Genomic DNA, 18,235 nt, shown 5'->3' with positions numbered 1-18,235 from the left:
ATATATACTGCGGCGAGCACCGAAGTGTTGATTTGACCTGCGGCCGCTTCCGTAGTGTCGCCTAGAGATTAGGGCGCTTTAATACGGCTTTGTGGTTGCGCGCTCTCTGTCAGTTGTCCACTTGACAAATTTGCACTTTGTTTTATTTTCAGAAATAGCAGAAACGTAAGTGTATCGCACCTTGAACTTAAACTTATTCAGCCTCTCCGCCACTGCTGCCGTGTCTAGTAGTAGCGCTTCCTTGCGTTTTTACATCGCACTCTGACTAACCCGCGCTCCTGCCATGTGTACGAGCTGCCAGGAGCGAAAAGTGGCAATACTCTCATTCACTAGTCTCCTGACTGCGTCGATTATACGCGTTCTACACCTTCTCTCCCTGCCTCCTATCTGCCATTCTGTACTGTGGCGCGTTAGTACAAAGCTAAGCGATGCAGCTTGTGAAATGCTTTTGCGGGGGCAGGCAGGCAGTGAACTTTATTTATGTCGTGAAGAGCGACTTCGAAACGACAATACTAGGGCGGGCTGCTCCCACGTCGGGATGGGCAGACCGTGCCTGACCACCGAGCCGCGGGACCTCTGGACGGTCCGTAGCTGAGCGGCCAGGGTGCAGCTCTTGAGCGCCACCTCCCACTCTCCTTCCGTGGTGAGATGATTGTGGTCCCATAACGAGGGACACTCCTAGACCATGTGTTCTCAAGTGCAGAAGGGATCTCCGCAATCCGCGCAATCGGGCTCGAACGAGTCCGCGTATTGGCTGAGCATCGCTATAGGCTGCGATAGGACCCGGTCTCGGCATGCGAAGGATGGAAGACTAATGCCTGGAGAGTTTTGGCGTGGGGCGAGGTATAGGCCCTACTGCCGAGCTCATAGGGCTTTCTAATCTCGTTGAACGTGTGAAGAGAGTCCTTGTGGAGCCCTGCGTCCGCGAGCGGCGTTTAACCGGCGCAGTGTTCACGGACAATTACGGCAGTCTTGGGAGTATTGCAGCGACGCTGAGGAAGCTCTAGAGGTCATTACAGGACGCGATGGAAAGACCCAAAGGAGTTTCTCGCATGGTATTTCCCCTCTGCAGCGAACCTGCCGTGTACGTACAAGCTTCGTGCTGCCCCCCTGTTAACCTCCGCTCCCCCAATGCGGCGAGCAAGACAGCGACAGAAGCAACAGCACTGTAGTGGAAAAATCGAAGAGGCAAAGAAAGCTTCGCTTTAATGACAAATTGAGAAACACGCCTGCAGTAATGATGAAGATCGAAATAAATGAAAAAAGTATGCTAATCATGTCCAAAAACAGCCACGCAGAAAACTTTAGAGTGGTTGTTATATTTCACCACTAGAGGCAACATTAGGGCAAATATATTGCGCTAAAAAGGGGGACCGATATTTCCTGCTGTCGGCGACAGGGTTAACGAATGACAGTTCTACTGCACGATGGTAAGCCACCAAAGTAAAAAAAATGTAGGCATTTTTACTGCTCTGAAGCGATAATATAAGCATAAGGAGGCAGGCCAGCACTATTTTCTTGTGCAGGCGAGACTAACTTGCTATCATTCAGTGCAAACGTGAAACTTTGGATGGCGAGAAAAGAAAATTCTGTACATTCTGGCGTTATAGGGCGCTTAGTTTTAGCCGATTCACTCTTCATGTACAAACGATGCCGGTGATAACGCTGGCGAAGCGCAATTCGGACCGCTGATTAAGCGCGACAAAGAATAATCTTGCATTAGGACAAAATTGTCACATTGTCCACGACCATGTTGGAGGCTTTTAGCTCGTGGTTAACGTGGAATGACTTCCAGCAACAAATACGGCGGCGTTAGGTGTGACGGTGAACTTTTATTCTGTTTGTAAAGGAATAAATATTCCTATTAACTACACACGAAACATAGCACTCTAACTAGGGGTTACGGTCCTTGTGGTTGCTGTACGTAGCAGACAGAGTTTCTTCCGTGAACATAAGCACTGGTGTGGAGTGAAAGTCCTTACAAAATAATGTGCGGTAGCGTGAATGTGACGCTCCAACACTTCAGCGGTTCAAGCGTTCCGACATGGGATATGTTCACTTTAGCCCGTGCACTGGATTTCGTGCTGACCACAAGAAATAAACAACCCTGCACGTTTTGAACGAACCCCCATCAGCTACAGCCGCTAATCGATATCATCGATCCAAAACGCAGCTAAGTAAATTCCTGCGCTTCCACTCGCTTCACCTGTACAATAATATTAATAGTAAAGCTTGCGGAGCTCAAACATCGCCAACAACCTATGTCGCGTAGGAGCCTAGATTGTCCAGGTGGTTCGACATAACGCACTGGCTGACTTCGTGTACTCGTGCTCGACTCTTCTGGCATCAAGAATATCCAGTTATGGTAAATAGAAAAAAGAATGCGCTCCGGAGTTCCTGCGCTCCGTACTAGGGTCTCCACCCTAGTACGGCGTCGTATTCCTGTTATTGAACATTATCTCAATAGTCCTCACATCGAACATCTATTCCTCGAGTTAATTCCCAATCTTAAACGGAAAGAATGCATCTTCCTTCTGAACATTTACAATAGCCCCAAGGACAAAACAAGGTGTCGCTTCCTCCTCACCCTCTTTAAGAAGGCTCTTCACGTAGCTGGAACGCACCCCCTACTCATCGGCGGTGATTTCAACCTCGCCCATACAGGCTGGGGCTACGTTCGCACGGAAGCTGCAGCTCGCAACCTCTGGAAAGATTACCACGACTTAGGCCTTACGCTCATCACGGATCCCTCCTTTCCTACACGCCTCGGTACCTCCACTACCCGGGACTCTACCCCGACCTCACCTTCATCAAACATATCAACAATGCACACTGGACCAATACCCAGCAAGACCTGGGCTGCGACCATTATATCCTTGCTCTCTCTTTACCCCAACTCGCTGCCGCCCCTGTCCCCACTAAAGAATTCACCATTACCGACTCGGATGTTTTTCGAAAAATACGCATAGGTTCTACCTCAGCAGAAGGCATTACCGACATTACCACTTGGATGCAAGCGCTACGCACTGGTGTTCAAACGGCCACTCTGGTGGTAACTACAGATGCCTTAGTTGAACGCATGGACAGCCGCCTCGCCCATCTTCTGGAGGCTAAAGCCTCCATCCTAGCTCAATGGAAGGGGCAGCGCCTCAACCGTCGCCTCAGAAGTAAGATATCCAAACTCAACACAGCCGTCGAGGTGCATTGTCACACCCTCAGCCGAAAACAATGGACTAAGCTATGTAACACGGTGGATGGACATCTTCATCGCCCTTCCTCGTGGAAACTCCTCAAACATCTGCTTGATAATACCACCACCCGCACCACCCAACAGGATCGGCTGCAGAAGCTCGTTTATACGGAGACCCTTAAGCAAGGTCCACAACAGGTGCTTGACTACCTCTGCACCAGATATATCTCCAGGGAACAAGTCAGTCCACACAGCAATTACATCGGTAGCCCCAACCCTACACTAGACGCCGATTTCACCGTATCTGAAATACATGCTGCTCTACGCAAGCTTAATGGTCGTTCTGCTCCAGGGCCAGATGGGGTAACTAACAAAACCTTTCGCAATCTCGATGACGAGTCCTTGTCCCATCTGATTGACTACATCAACGATTGCTGGCGCAGTGGTGCCCTCCCAGCTGCCTCGAAGGCTTCCAACCTTATCCTAATCCCAAAACCTGGCAAACCATCTAGCCTCAATAACCTAAGGCCCATCTCCCTTACTTCATGCGTAGGCAAGGTGACAGAACACGCCTTCTTAGCACGCATCAACAGTCACCTCGAAGACAACTCTCTCTATTCCCACACCATCATTGGATTTCGCCCTCATCTTTCTACTCAAGACGCTATGTTGCAGCTCAAACATCAAGTGCTAAACGATCGTACCCGTAACATGAAAGCCATCCTCGTACTCGACCTCACTCAAGCCTTTGATAACATTTCCCATACAGTTATCCTTGACCAGGTCTCCAGCCTCCACCTGGGAGAGCAAGCCTACAATTACATCCGTGACTTTCTCTCCAATCGCACGGCTACCCTCTCGGCCGGAGATTTACGATCAGACCAGCTTCCCCTTGGCAGCAAAGGCACCCCGCAAGGTTCAGTTACCTCTCCCATGCTCTTTAACTTAGTCATGATTGGCCTTGTCAAGCAACTACAGCAAGTCGACAATATCAACCATACCATCTACACCGACGACATCACCATCTGGTCGTACCGAGGCAGTGATGGTCAAGTGGAGTCAGCCCTCCAAACGGCGATTGACACGGTTGAAGCCTATCTCCGAAGGACCGGACTGCGCTGTTCGCTGGCTAAATTCGAGCTTCTGCTATACAAGCCCATTCAGCGGGGTCGCCCTCCCAAACCCCAAATCTGATCAGCGACCCTGTGACGCCATCACCCTACGCCTTCAAGATGGCAATCCTATCCCACACGTCCCTAGTATCCGGGTTCTCGGTCTCACCATCTCTACCAACAGCTCCAACGCCTTGGCTCTCAACAAGATCTGTGCCCAATCTCAAAACACCCTACGACTTCTTAAACGTATATCTAACCGGCGAGGGGGACTCAAAGAAGAAAGCCTTCTCCGACTCGTCCAATCCTTTGTCATATGCCACATTACCTACGTTGCTGCGTACCTCAACTGGTACCGGGCTGAGCAAAACAAGCTGGACACCCTCATACGAGGGGTCTACAAGCAAGCACTTGGTCTCCCGCATTGCACCAGCACTGAACTCTTCAGCCAACTGGGAGTTCACAACAACCTTTCCGAACTCATTGAAGCCCAACAACGCTCTCAGCTTGAACGGCTCACCCTTACTGAAACGGGGCGCTTTATTCCGTCCACGCTTGGCTTCACCTACCATCAGCAACAGTGCCCCAAACAACCGATCCCGACCGACATCCGTAGCTGGATCTACATAGACTCCATCCCTAGAAACATGCACCCTGAATATAAGAGGGCCCGGCGCCAAGCTCGGGTCGGAGCTATCATAAAAGCCCTTGCCCACGTACCTGGCGTCACATTTGTTGATGCAGCCCAGTACTCCCATGGCACACGATTTGCGGCCGTCGCCACACGCGATGGTGTCCTACACCACGCCTGCAGCGTCACTACCCCAACTGCCGAGACGGCTGGAGAAGTGGCCATCGCCCTGGCCACTTTAGATCCCACCTGTCACACCATAGTGTGTGACTCTCGCTCAGCCGTTACTAACTTCAGCGAAGGCCGTATTCCTCCCCAAGCTCTTCGCATCCTCTGCCAGGCACCACATTCTAAAGACAGCATAATCTCCCTAACATGGATCCCGGCCCATGCGGGCCCTGTCCACCCACACCTCCCCAATCTCAACGAGGCCACCCACTCCATTGCACGAGGACTAGTCAACCGCGCCGGAGTCACTGGAGATGAGTTGGACACCCGGGACAATCTGACAACATACAACGATCTCGTTAAGGCCTTTTACCTCAGTCGCCGAACCTTCCCCCCGCCTCACCCTAAGTTCAGCCGGGCGCACGCTACCACCCTGCGTCTACTACAAACAAACACGTACCCTTCACCCGCCCGCCTCCACCTTATATTTCAAGACGTCTACACTACCCCCAACTGCCGGTGCTGTGGAATTCACCCGGCTACGCTTCCGCATATGCTATGGGAGGGCCCAGCACAGTACACACAGACTAACACCACGACTCGCTCGTCGAGGTTGCATGAGGCTCTACGGAGCTCCGCCTTCGATGACCAAACCTGGGCGACCCAGCACGCCCGCGAGGCGGTGGCGAGGCCAGCTCTCGACGTCCCTTCGTGGGAGGCTTAGGCCTGGCCATCATAAAGTGCTGGTTCTACAATAAAAGTTTATTCCTCCTCCGGAGTTCCCTCTTGGCCTAAGCAATTTCGGGTAAGCTTTCTTTTTACCTCCTGTCTACAGCTTGTGTACAAGAAGCAGTGAGCGCTAATGCGATGACCGCCTTCGTCTTTGCAAGAGTGCCGTGCACCCGCGCCTTACTTTGTAGATCAAAGAAAGCCATTACTTGACCATGGACAGGTCGCGAGCACACATGACACCATTGGCGCACTACATTGATTGTAGTGGAAAATGCAGCCATATTCCCTGATACAATCAGAGCTAGCCTCTCGCTCGGCAGAGAGGCATAGGTCAGCAGCACGTGTGCCGATCCGAGAGACGGGGTGATCGCGTTCGAGAGATCTCACTCAGCTAACACGGCAAGCTGGGCGAGTTGGTGATTGAACATGTTGCTGTGGGTAGGAACCGCAACCCGGATGAAAGACGAGAAGAAGTGCACAATACGTGCGCACACTAACAGTTCACTCAGTCATAGTAAGAATAATGCATCAAACTCAATCCTACACTCATCAGTATTTATAAGGGCTACAATCGTGCAATTTGTTGCAGAAATATCATGGTTCCTCGGCTATGCACACTCGCGTTTGACCCGTAGGGTGCTGAAATGGCGTGAAAGAGGCTCGGGCAGCAAGCCAGGAATGGCAGTTTGCGCCCACCACTTTTGAACATGGTGGGCCCCCTGCGGATATCAAGTGAGCACGCCTGCATGATTAGACCGCGGAACGCTCAATGTATTTACCACTCCGTATATAGCCAAACAGGAATGCAGTATAACTAAATGAATAAATAAATAAGTTAATTAATTAATTAATTAATAAAAATTCGCCATAAAGGCGAGCATCGATTGCAATAGCAAATTAGTGGACAGCTATACGAAGTAAGAATAGTAGCTTTATCGGCCGTGTAATCTTGTAAACGTATGGATACTTACTAACTTAACAAACATTTCAGATTGTTAATTCTTAGCGTGTTAAAAACGCGAACACATCTCACTCGATCACCGCGGAAACTCGCTGTCAGAATGCTGGAGCGAGGAAGCGCGGCAGCAGCATCGAGCGAATTGACCTTCGTGTTGCCTCTCGCTTCAACGTGAACTAAGCCGCGAAAATACAGCGGACTCTGTCCCCGTCGCAGATGGCTTTCGAGCTACAGCGGCTCGGGCGTACGCACGCGTCTGCCCGGGTCATCCAGAGTAGAGCGCGTCCCCATCCCCAACCTACCCTCCCCCCGGAGCCAGACTGCTTCTTTAGAAGTTGCATTCAGCGCTCAAAGAAACATCCGGCACTTACACCTTTGCGGAATATAAGCTCACCTTTGTGCCATCCGCTACGAAACACTTCATCAAAACGTACATTATAGCAACGCCCATGATAATCACAAACCTAAGAAAAGAGCTGAAAGAAGGACGGTAGTGCATAATGGCACACTATGCTGCTCAGCAATACTTTCGACACTGAGGTAAAGAACTAAGGCATTAGATACACATCAAGCCCAATAGAAGTGGTTTACAACCCTGTGTCTCACTGCTGTCAAACTGGCATGACAGCTCGCGAAACTGACACGACAACATCGCTAATGCCCAGCACGCTTTATAGGCCACTGTGGCTCGTGCAGCTTCTCTTTTTGCTAATTCCACAATGTACGAAAAAACCATAAATGGGAAACTATCCGATAGAGCGTCCACGATAATCACGTTGTATGGCCGTTGTTGCCACGGGATATGAAAAAAATTCAGAGATTCGTCGGCCTTAGCAACAGCAACCGCCAAATCTCACGGGCTTGAGATTTTATTCCTGGCCGAGTGCCTTCGCACATCGAAGCAACCACCAAATGTAAAATCAACCACAAAGATTTACGGAGCACTAGATCTCGGAAAATGTTCCAATTTCTGAGCAGTCTGTAACAGCAGCAGTCAGTAAAACATAACATCAGAAGGTTGTTCACATATAGTGGTAGAGGCTTGTAAATGCGGATACTAGGCTACGTTCTGAGACTTCCCAGACATTCAGCTTTTTTTCTCAGATTTCGTGCTGCGTAAAACTTTTGTGGTTGACAGTACCATCGCATCTGCGAGCGGAACCAGAAACTGATCACAGTGCCCGACGCGTAGGTGTTGAACGTCACGCAGATGTCGCCGAATGTCGGGGGAGACTGCAAAGGCGCCTACACCAGCGTTATTCTTACACAGGCCCTGCAATGAGACCCTACGCACCGGTGCAGCCATACTCACGTGCCGCTGTTTTTCTTGGCGAATATGTCGACCCATTGGCGTCCGGAGGTAGCAAGCCTTGACGCCACCATGGCGCGCACCCAGGTCAACGGCGATGCCTCTGCGTCGATCAGCAGCCACAGGTCCGGGTTGTTGTTCACGATCGACGTCTCTGTCACGGCCTGCCAGGGTTTGGACAAATTGACAGTTTTAGCAAAGCGTCCCTAGCGTACCACGGCGTTAACGTTTCAAGCGTTAGGTTTATGGAGGGTACTACACCGATTTTTTTTATATTTGATGACTTAGCATCCAGCGTTATTATACATATATTCCGTGGCCCTAGTGTATCGATCTATGTACGCATCAAGGTAAATTTGTATCTAACCGTTTTCTCGCCTACCTCCGTGACTGGGTAGTCTGCGGTAGAATGGGTAGTGCATAAGGTTGCAGTGGTGTGGAAACAGGCTTCTAAATCAACCGTCAAACCAACATTCGATCACTGCGTAGCTACCATTGGGTGTGCAGCAAGCAAGGGAAATATTCTCAGCGTTCACCGCGCTTCTCGTCTCGGAGGCCATGAGGGCCTTTTCGGCAGCGCCCCTAGATGAGGCAGCATCTCAGGAAAAAATCACGACAGGAGTCCGGCGGCCTCCATGACACGTTTCTCAACGTTTGCACGCACCAGCGCGCCATGAATTTTGGAGCCCAAGTGCAGGCTTTGCGGCTGCAGGGTTAGATGACGCCGAGTGTTCTTAGGGAAGCGCGAAAGATGAGTCCCGCTGCAGTACACGCCTCATACATAAATCTTTTCGACGGTGGAAATACATTGTGTAGCTATATTGACTCAATACTAAATTCATTACCGTCGACAGTCATCGTGAGTGGGTCCTGTCGGATTTTAATGCGTTAGCATTCTTTGGTGGTACTCCACGTACCTTACCGGGACTATCTATTTATCTCTCTATCTATGATTGCTTATATGTTTGTGTCTAACCATTTTCCAACCTACCTGGCCGACTGGGTAGTAAGTGGTCGAATGGGTAAAGCAGCGAGCTGCTGTGCTGGGGTAACAGAATTCGAAAATAACCATCATCACCAGCCTCTTATGTCCACTGCAGGACAAAGGCCTCTCCCTGCGGTCTCTAATTACCCCTGTCCTACATTAACCGATTTCAACCAGCATCTGCGAATTTACTAATTTCATCGCCCCACTTAGTCCTCTGCTGTTCTCGACTGTGCTTCCCTTCTCTTTGCACCCATTCTGTAGCCCTAATGGTCCGGCTATCTAACATACGCATTACATCACCTACGCAGCTCAATTTCTTTCTCCTAATGTCAATTAGAATAACGGTTACCCCCGTTTGCTCTCTGATCCACACCACTCTCTTTCTGTCTCTTAACGTTAGGCCTAACATTCTTCGTTCCATCGCTCTTTGCGCTGTCCTTAACTTGTTCTCAAGCTTATTTGCCAGTCTCCAAGTTTATGCCCCATATTTTAGTACCGCTAAAATGCATTGATTGTGCGCTTTTCATTTCAAAGATAATGGTAAGATTCAAGTCCGGAGCTGACAGTGTCTGCCGCATGCACTCCATCCCATTTTTATTCTGTAAATTTCCTTCTCATGATCGGCGTCCCCTGTTAGTAATTGGCCTAGGTAGGCGTACTTCTTCACAGAGTCTAGAGGCTGACTGGCGATCCTGAAATCTTGTTCCCTTGCCAGTCTCTTGAAAATTGTCTTTGTCTTCTGCACATTAATCTTCAACCCCACTCATGTACTCTCTCCCTTAAAGTCCACAATCATTTATTTAACTCGCCCACAGTGTTCCGGAGCCGGATTACGTCAACCGAAGGTTGCTGAGATATTCTCCGTTTATACGGACTCCTAAGCCTTCCCAGTTTACTATTTTGAGTATTTCTTCCAAGCATTCAGTGAATAGCATTGGAGAGATTGTTTCTTTTTGTCTGACCCCCTTCCTTATAGGTATCTGCATACTCTTCTTCTGGATGAGCACGTAAATGTCTTTATCCAGAAGCGTAAGTACAACAGGACGTATGCGTCCTGTACACCTTGAATGTGTAATGCCAGTGTGACTATCGGTATCTCTACTGAATCAAATTCCTTTTCCTAACCTATGAAAACTACATAAAGCAATTGATTTCACTTTGCGGATTTCTCAATTACCTGATTGATGATATGGATGTTATTCATTGTAGAATATCCCTTCCTGAAGCCAACCTGTTTTTTTTTTTGGTTGACTGGAGCTAAGTGTTGCCCTTATTGTATTGGAATTTATCTTGGCGAATAGAGAAAGAGATGCAGATGAGAGAAAGGCAGGGAGGTTAACCAGACTGAAAACCTCCGGTTTGCTACACTGCACTAGGGGAAGGGAAAGGGGTAGTAAAGACGGAAAGAAGAGCGTGACAAAAATAAAAGCGTGAGAAAAAAATATGAAAAGGGATGAAATGGGGTTATTATAGTCTTTCTAATAGGCCACTGTCACGTAGAAAAGTTAACAAAGCCTTGACCGACTTTTGCTGGGACGACAGTTCACGTCGGCATTCCAAAACTGACTGTTCTGAAAGTGGCCTGTCGTCAAGGCGTGCCAACGTGGTCGCTAGTGACAGCCGGTGCGCGCTGTATTGAGGACAGTGGCAGAGCACGTGTTCGATGGTCTCCTTGGCGAATATTTTTCTACAACACTGAATGTAAGCTAATGGGTCCATAATTTTTTAATTCTTTAACGTCCCCCTTCTTGTGGTAGTATAATATTGGCATTCTTCCAGTTCTCTGGTACACTTGAAGTCGTGAGGCATTGTGTATAAAGGGCCGCAAGCTTTTCAAGCATGATATCTCCTCCATAATTGATTAAATCGATGGTTACTCCATCTTCTCCTGCCACTCTTCCCCATATCATGTCTTGCAACGCCCTTCTGACTTCATCGCTAGTTATACGAGCAGCTTCTGTATCCCATTCATTACTGCTTCGAATGGAGGTGTCCTGACTCCTCTGGGTACTGTACAGGTCAGCATAGAATTATTCCGCTGCTGTTACTATACCTTCGAGGTTGCTGATGAAATTACCCCTGCTTATCTTTCAGTGCATACATCTTGGTTCGTCCTATGCCAAGTTTTCTTCACACTGATTTCATGCTGCGTTCATTTATTTCTGCTTGCTCAGCCTTTCTTATGTTATAATTTCTATAATCCTTAATTTTCTCCTTGTTGATCTGTTTCGACTTTCGCGAATTTTATCTGATCTTTCGAGTCGGACTGTTTCATTATTTGTCGTTTCCTTATAAGGTTCTTCGTTGCTTCGCAGAGCTTGCCTACTGGTTCCCTTGGTGCCTTGCCACCCACTTGAATTTATAGTCTGAAGCCAGCTTATTTCCGGTTTCATTCGTTACCTCTATGTCATCATGTCTCTGTTCTAAGGCTGCATATTTGTTTGCAAGTACCAACCTCAATTTGTCTGCTTTTACCATTATTGCCCTCTAATAGGACCTGTTCTTTTACCAATTTTACTTTTTATTTCTTCAAACTGAGGTGAATCTTAGCCTTCACTAAGCTATGACCACTGAACTTTACCCTCCCTATCACTTCTACATCCCGCACCATGATGGGGTCGGCAGAAAACATGAAATAAATTTCGTTTCTTGTTTCACCGTTAAGGTTTTTCCAGGTTCACTTTCTCTTGCTACGCTACCTGAAAGAGGTGTTTATTTTTCGCAGCTTATTCCTTTATGCGAATTGTACCAGCACCTCCCCTCTCACGTTCCTACAATCGACGCCGTAGTTGCCAATTTTGCTTGTTCACCAGCCTGCTTTTTCCCCGCTTTTTTATTGAAGTTGCCCATTACTACAGTATACTGAGCTTGCACTTTTCTCATCGCTAATCCAACATCTTCATAAAACTGATCTACTTCATCATCACTGTAACTGGACGATGGAGCATAGGTTTGTACTACCTTTACCCTTTATTTCTTAAGTTTGATTACGACTACGGCTACCCTCTCATTAACGCTGTAGAATTTGTCAGTCCTGCCCACTACGCCCTTTTGGATTAGGAATTCTACCCCGGATTGCTTCTTAACTAGGAGACCTCTATAGCTGAGGACATGCCGTTAGACAGCACTGTACAAGCCTCACCATGTTCTAATCTCACTAAAGTCAATGATATCCTAAACAATATCTGATAGTTCCTCAAAGAGTCCTGCTAAGGTAGCTTCACTCGAGATAGTTCGGGTGTCAAACGTTCCCAGGGTCCGTTTCCGTTGGCGGCCTGTCCGGACCCAGAGATTCTTATCACCCTTTGTTGCGTTACAGGTCTGACCGCCCCCTTGGTCAGGTGCTCCGCAGCTGCTGGGGACTGAGGGCCATTGGTTCATCAAATGAGTCATTCGGAAGGGAGTGGCCAAATACTGCACCAGGGACGCCACTTCCTGTTCTGGTGAGGGAGTGTCTTTTGTTCAAGCTTAGTGGGTCTTCCTAATATGGTTGTACCTGGATTAGTATAGCCCCACTGGCTCTCGGCATTTTTGCCGGTGTCAGGCGCCACGCCGAGCTTGGGGATTTAGTGTTTCGGAGGAGGCTAATTCTAGCGGACTACCTTCAGATTGAAAAAAAGAAGCCGAGGATTCGAAGTTCTGGCTATGGCGACAGAGCAACCGAGATAGCTCAGTCAGATAACGCTGCAGGCGACAAGGTCAACTTATCGCGCAGAAGTCCAGCCCAGAGGATCTTATAAGTACATGCCTTAAAACTCCCTTGATTGATCCGCGATAAACTTGTGATGATGATGAAGCAACATTTACTCCGCCCGAAATAAATCGGTTGTGCACGCAGGTAGCAGACGGGGTGGTTCCCTAGTTACGGGACCCAAATGTTCCCAGCAGCTCCTGGCCGCTGTCCATCACTGCGAGCTGAATCGGTAGGGCGGGGCATGATAGACTGGTAGATAGATAGATGGGTAAAGATCGACAGATACACACCTGCTCGCACTGTAATGTGCGGATCACCGCATCTCCCAGTAGTATCTCGGAACAGAAGCGGTGCCTTAGCGAATTAGTGCGATTCTAACGCGCTCCATCTGAAATTGCTGGAATTTCGGATGACTAAAGGTCAACATGCTACCGCTTTACTATACTCGCCTAGAAACATAACTTTCGGAAGCGAATGTGAAGTGTATCTTCAGCAGCGACGATTCCCCCGCTGCGACTGCAAACAAGCGCCCGCTTTTGATTGCCAGCATAAACAGGTGTTATTGACGCCATCAATTTCAGCGAGTGTATGTTCAGATTTTGTCCCCAGTAAACGCACGGTGACGAACTCGGCACCCATGACAAAACTAGCATATGAACAAAAGGTGCGTAGAGTCAGTAAGCTATTGCTAACGGACAAAGTCAACTATCCCTTCGCGCGTGCAGCTTAAAGTTATCCTGTTCAAATGCATTCTAAGATTACCATGCTTGGCAACCGAGAATGGTAGAAATTGGCCGGGGACGTATTAGGAACAAAGTAAGTACCGACGAAAAAAATAAGCGTGTGCTCTTTTCGTTCTGCAACTAAAGCTGTGCCTACCTTGTTCCGACAGCCCCCAGTTCACGTGAGCCCTCCCGCGCTTCCGTATCTCGCCGATGCGCTGTGTGGCCGACGCATCGCATCGTGTGCCGTAAGACTTAAGAAAATAAAGCTGCCCTTGCAGAGAATAGCTCGAGTGCCAGAGGTGGCTTTGCACAGGCACCACCCGAGACCTAAGAGCGCGTATGTTCTCTGAACGCGTCGCGGGTGTCTGGTTTATCTCGGCATATTCGCGGCCACTGCCATCAGGTTTTTTTATCCATGTTAATGAGCCTTCCTGTCGAACTATATTGCAGTTGCTTATTTTGTAAAGCTTGATGCCTTTCGCATGGCAAACAATGCTTAGAAAATCGGAGTGCGGAAAATTTAGGAGCACAAGAGCTATCAAAGCGTGTGTCCTCGGAGCTTCGAGCTAGTCGCCTCCATTAACATCTATTTACGCTGATGAGGCATACCGCACGGCACACGGGGAGAGCTTATTATAAGTCAAGGCCAGATAGACATACAATATGACATGTTGCACGTGTATTACGGGTCGTCAATGTTCAAAATTGGCCCGCCTCCCATTCCTATCGCAGGCAGAGCTGTGATAGCACCTGTATAAGCCCTTCGCCGTTCGACATTGTGGCTATAACAAAGCTTAAAGCTTACTAATGACGCGCTAAGAAGTTTCCCCTATCGCAAAACCTGCTTGAGACCTCTCCGCAAAAACGCGAAAACTTACCACTCGACTTCAATTAGTCCGTATGCCGTGCACCCTCCAGTGCGATTTCACACACCGACATAGCGCCGGACGAAGGACAGTGCTATAATAATAATAATAATAATAATAATAATAATAATAATAATAATAATAATAATAATAATAATAATAATAATAATAATGCTTTTTGGTTCACCGCGAAATGGCGGCGCCTTCAAGGAACTGTATAATCAGACGACAGTATTATATATATATATATATATATATATATATATATATATATATATATATATATAATACTGTCGTCTGATTAGGAACAAAGTATATATATATATATATATATATATATATATATATATATAGATATATATATATATATATATATATATATATATATATATATATATATATATATATATATATATATATATTCTCATGGCGCAACCAAGTATGGCGCCAGTTCGAAGACGGCGATTTGACGTGTAGAGGTCGAATCGTTCTCGACACCCATCTTATGCACCGTTCTATATATTGTAAAAATTGTAAATACATGTTCATATGTGACTTCTGCCACGTAAAAAATTGGTAAATGCCCCTACTACACGCCACCTCGACGTTTCGCGTACTTACGACCGCGTACGCCACCGCTTATACTGGCCAGGCCTGTGTACCACTCTATGCACCACTACGTTACAACCTGTGCGCTCTGTTAGCTCCACAAAAAGCCTGCTGTGCTGCTGCCTGCTGGACGCCTTCAACCCATCGATGCGCCCTCGGAATCATTTTTTCGCGTTGGTCTCAATCTTCTCTGTCCTTTTCCGACGTCGACATCTGGCAATAAGTGGTTTGTTGTCGCAACTGCTTACGCGATCCGGTACGCGATCACGCCAGCTTTGTGCACAAGCTGTGCAATTGAGGTGACACATTCCCTTTTACATGACGTCATCTTCCACCACGGCGCACCCCGGCAACTCCTCACTGATCTCGGCTGCACCTTCTCGTCCCGAGTAGTTGAAGACCAACCTCGCTCCTGTTCTGCCGAGCACAACTTTTCCACCGCCTACCACCCGCCGACAAATGGAGTGACGGAGCGGGAACGTTGACGTAAATGGTTTCTATGTACGGTTCTGTCGACCACAAAGACTGGGACAGCATGCTACCGTTCGTGACCTTCGCCTATAATTCCTCCCGTCACCAGACCGCTGGCTTTTAGACATTAGACATTACTTATTTCATCATAAATTTGTACATCAACATAAGCGAGCAACTGTTGGGCCCAAAGCCAAGGCTAGTGTGGGCCCATGTGGTATACATGCGTATGTGCTACGGCGATCAGGACAGTGACGAACAAAGGCGTATGAATTATACATAATTCTACAGGATGAGAAACAAGAGGTAAAAAATGGAAGCAATAAAAGAAGTTTTGGGGCCGCTCTTAGAGAAGCAAATTTGACACATTCGAGCCTGAATTGTCCTTTTTAGAGCAGCAAATACATGTTTTGGATCAGCTTGGTAAAGGTCTGTTGGCCACCACCCTTCTCTGCATTTTGACACACTGTTTCCTTCCTCATGAGACTGAAATAATCAGCAGAATAAGAATGGGCTCGGGTGCGTTTGACAGGCATTCTCAGATCACGAACAGGTGGTTGCCATTAACCCTCAAGAGAAAAGTGTATAACAGCTGTGTCTTACCAGTACTCACGCACGAGGCAGAAACCTGGAGGCTTACGAAAAGGGTTCTACTCAAATTGAGGACGACGCAACGAGCTATGGAAAGAAGAATGATAGGTGTAACGTTAAGGGATAAGAAAAGAGCAGATTGGGTGAGGGAACAAGCGCGAGTTAATGCAACTTGGTTGAAATAAAGAAAAGGAAATGGGCATACGCAGGACATGTGATGACGGGGGAAGATGGACGTTAAGGGTTACGGACTGTATTCCAAGGGCAGGGAAGCGTAGCAGGGGGCAGTGGAAAGTTAGGTGGGCGGATGAGATTAAGAAGTTTGCAGGGACGACATGGCCACAATTAGTACATGACCGGGGTAGTTGGAGAAGTATGGGAGGGGCCGTTGCCCTGCAGTAGGCGTATCCAGGCTGATGATGATGATGTGTATGATGATGATGATGATGATTCCTTCCTCGACGAGCACTCCAACTGAATGTGCTCAATACGTCTTCGCACGGGCTCGCACTGCACGCCAAATTGCCGTTTCCCGGCTCACCGAGTCTCAAACCGCGCAGAGGATGCGCTACGACCGCCGCCATCGGGACATTCGATTTTCTCATGGCTCCGTTGACCTCCTATGGACACCATGTCTCCGTGTCGGCTTGTCTGAAAAGCTGCTGCCGTGCTACACAGGGTCTTACACGATATTGCGTTAACTTAGCGCTGTGAACTGCGAGATCGCTGCGCTCGAATCGTGTGTCCACACGGACGTTGTGCATGTGTCCTGGCTGAAGCCTTACTTTGCCGCGAGTTCACCTCCCTTATATTTAGCATCGAGACGACACCGTTACAGGCGGGGGTTATGTTACGACGCAACCAAAAGTGGCTCCAGTTAGAAAAAGATGATTTGACGTGTAGAAGTGGAATCGTTCTCGATAGCCATATTGTTTATGCATCGTTCTCTCTCTTGTAAATATTGTAAATACATCTGTACCTGTGACCTGCAACGTAAGAATATATGTACACAACGTGTCACACTGACTTTGTGGTGGCATCACCAGAGAGCACAGCGTGTTAAGGGTACAGGCAAGCGAGAAGAGTCAGGCTGCATACACGTGTCATACAGGACGCGTTTCGGTGATGGTGGTGCTGCGGTGTGTGGTTTCCTCGCTTCAGTGCGAATCGCATTAATGGCGGCACCCATCGTGAGTTGGGTTCCACGGGAATTTTTGGAACGTTTCAAGAGCACTTACGTCAAAAACTACATTGCGCGTTATTACGCCTCAAGAGTGCTTAGATGTTAGCATGTGTTACGCTGTCCTTCATACGGGTATATGAAACGTCACATTGATTAAGTAGCACGGACACACACGTAACCTGTTCACAGCCCCACGTCGGGTGTACAACAGCGTGTGCGGTATCGAAGAACACCGTGTACTCTTACCAGACCGGCAGATGTCAGGTAGAAGTCGTCCAAGGAAACCAGGTTGCCGGCGTATGAGGACATGGTTATCGTGTGGCCGGGAATGATATCACCTGTAATATAAGTACAGCCTCAGTATACGCAAAATAAAACTCACTCCTGCGTTAGTAATCGAGCAACAAAACGTGATACTACGGTAAGAAACAACGGTATTGCGCATTTGCCTGTGCATTGTCGAGTTTTCATTTGCGCTCAGCGATTTCGCAGGACCAATATTCTGGGCAGGAGCGAAAATAACGGGGTCAGACAGCTGATAGAAGTTTTTGCATAGACTCAAGAGAGAACGCATGCGTTAGCAAAACTTGTATTTCTTGGTTTAGCGGCGAGCAACAGTTCATGAGTGGTATGTTGCGGTGACGTAAACATCATGCTCATAGTTCAGTGGGTTTTCTGGTTTGTTGCTACGTTGGGCATATCTAGTGAACTCCTTACATTGACGCCTGTGACGCAAAAGCTAGCTCCTGCTTGTCTGTCTTCGGTGCAGCACCTTTTCTTAAGCTGTGTCTGTATATACAAACATTTTCAAAATTGCCGATACCTTCCCTGTATACTAGGTCTGCATTGACATTTGCATTTTTTTATGAGGTTGACCATTTCTTCTGCCGTTTTTGCCACTATATGAACCCTCGTTGCAAGCGATAGGTTTCCGTGTGCAGTTAGCGCTGAACCTCGTCTTTTGTGGTCCTTCAGCCTTGTTTCACTTTGCACCACCAATCTTCATCT

At 47.9% G+C, this 18,235-nt stretch overlaps 1 protein-coding gene across 1 annotated transcript in view; it reads right to left on the bottom strand.

The window, feature by feature from the left end:
* Nucleotides 1-18,235, bottom strand: part of LOC135899470 (putative phospholipase B-like 2) — an 80,707-nt gene that overhangs the window by 26,539 nt on the left and 35,933 nt on the right. The window contains exons 6-7 of the mRNA XM_065428743.2: nt 17,474-17,565; nt 8,104-8,264 (exon numbers count right to left, since the gene is read on the bottom strand). Coding sequence (XP_065284815.1) covers nt 8,104-8,264; nt 17,474-17,565 — 253 coding nt within the window. The remainder of the gene's footprint in view (nt 1-8,103; nt 8,265-17,473; nt 17,566-18,235) is intronic.

Source organism: Dermacentor albipictus, chromosome 6 (genome assembly GCF_038994185.2).
Source record: "Dermacentor albipictus isolate Rhodes 1998 colony chromosome 6, USDA_Dalb.pri_finalv2, whole genome shotgun sequence".
Lineage (NCBI taxonomy): Eukaryota > Metazoa > Arthropoda > Arachnida > Ixodida > Ixodidae > Dermacentor > Dermacentor albipictus.
This window is presented reverse-complemented; position numbering and strand designations above follow the sequence as displayed.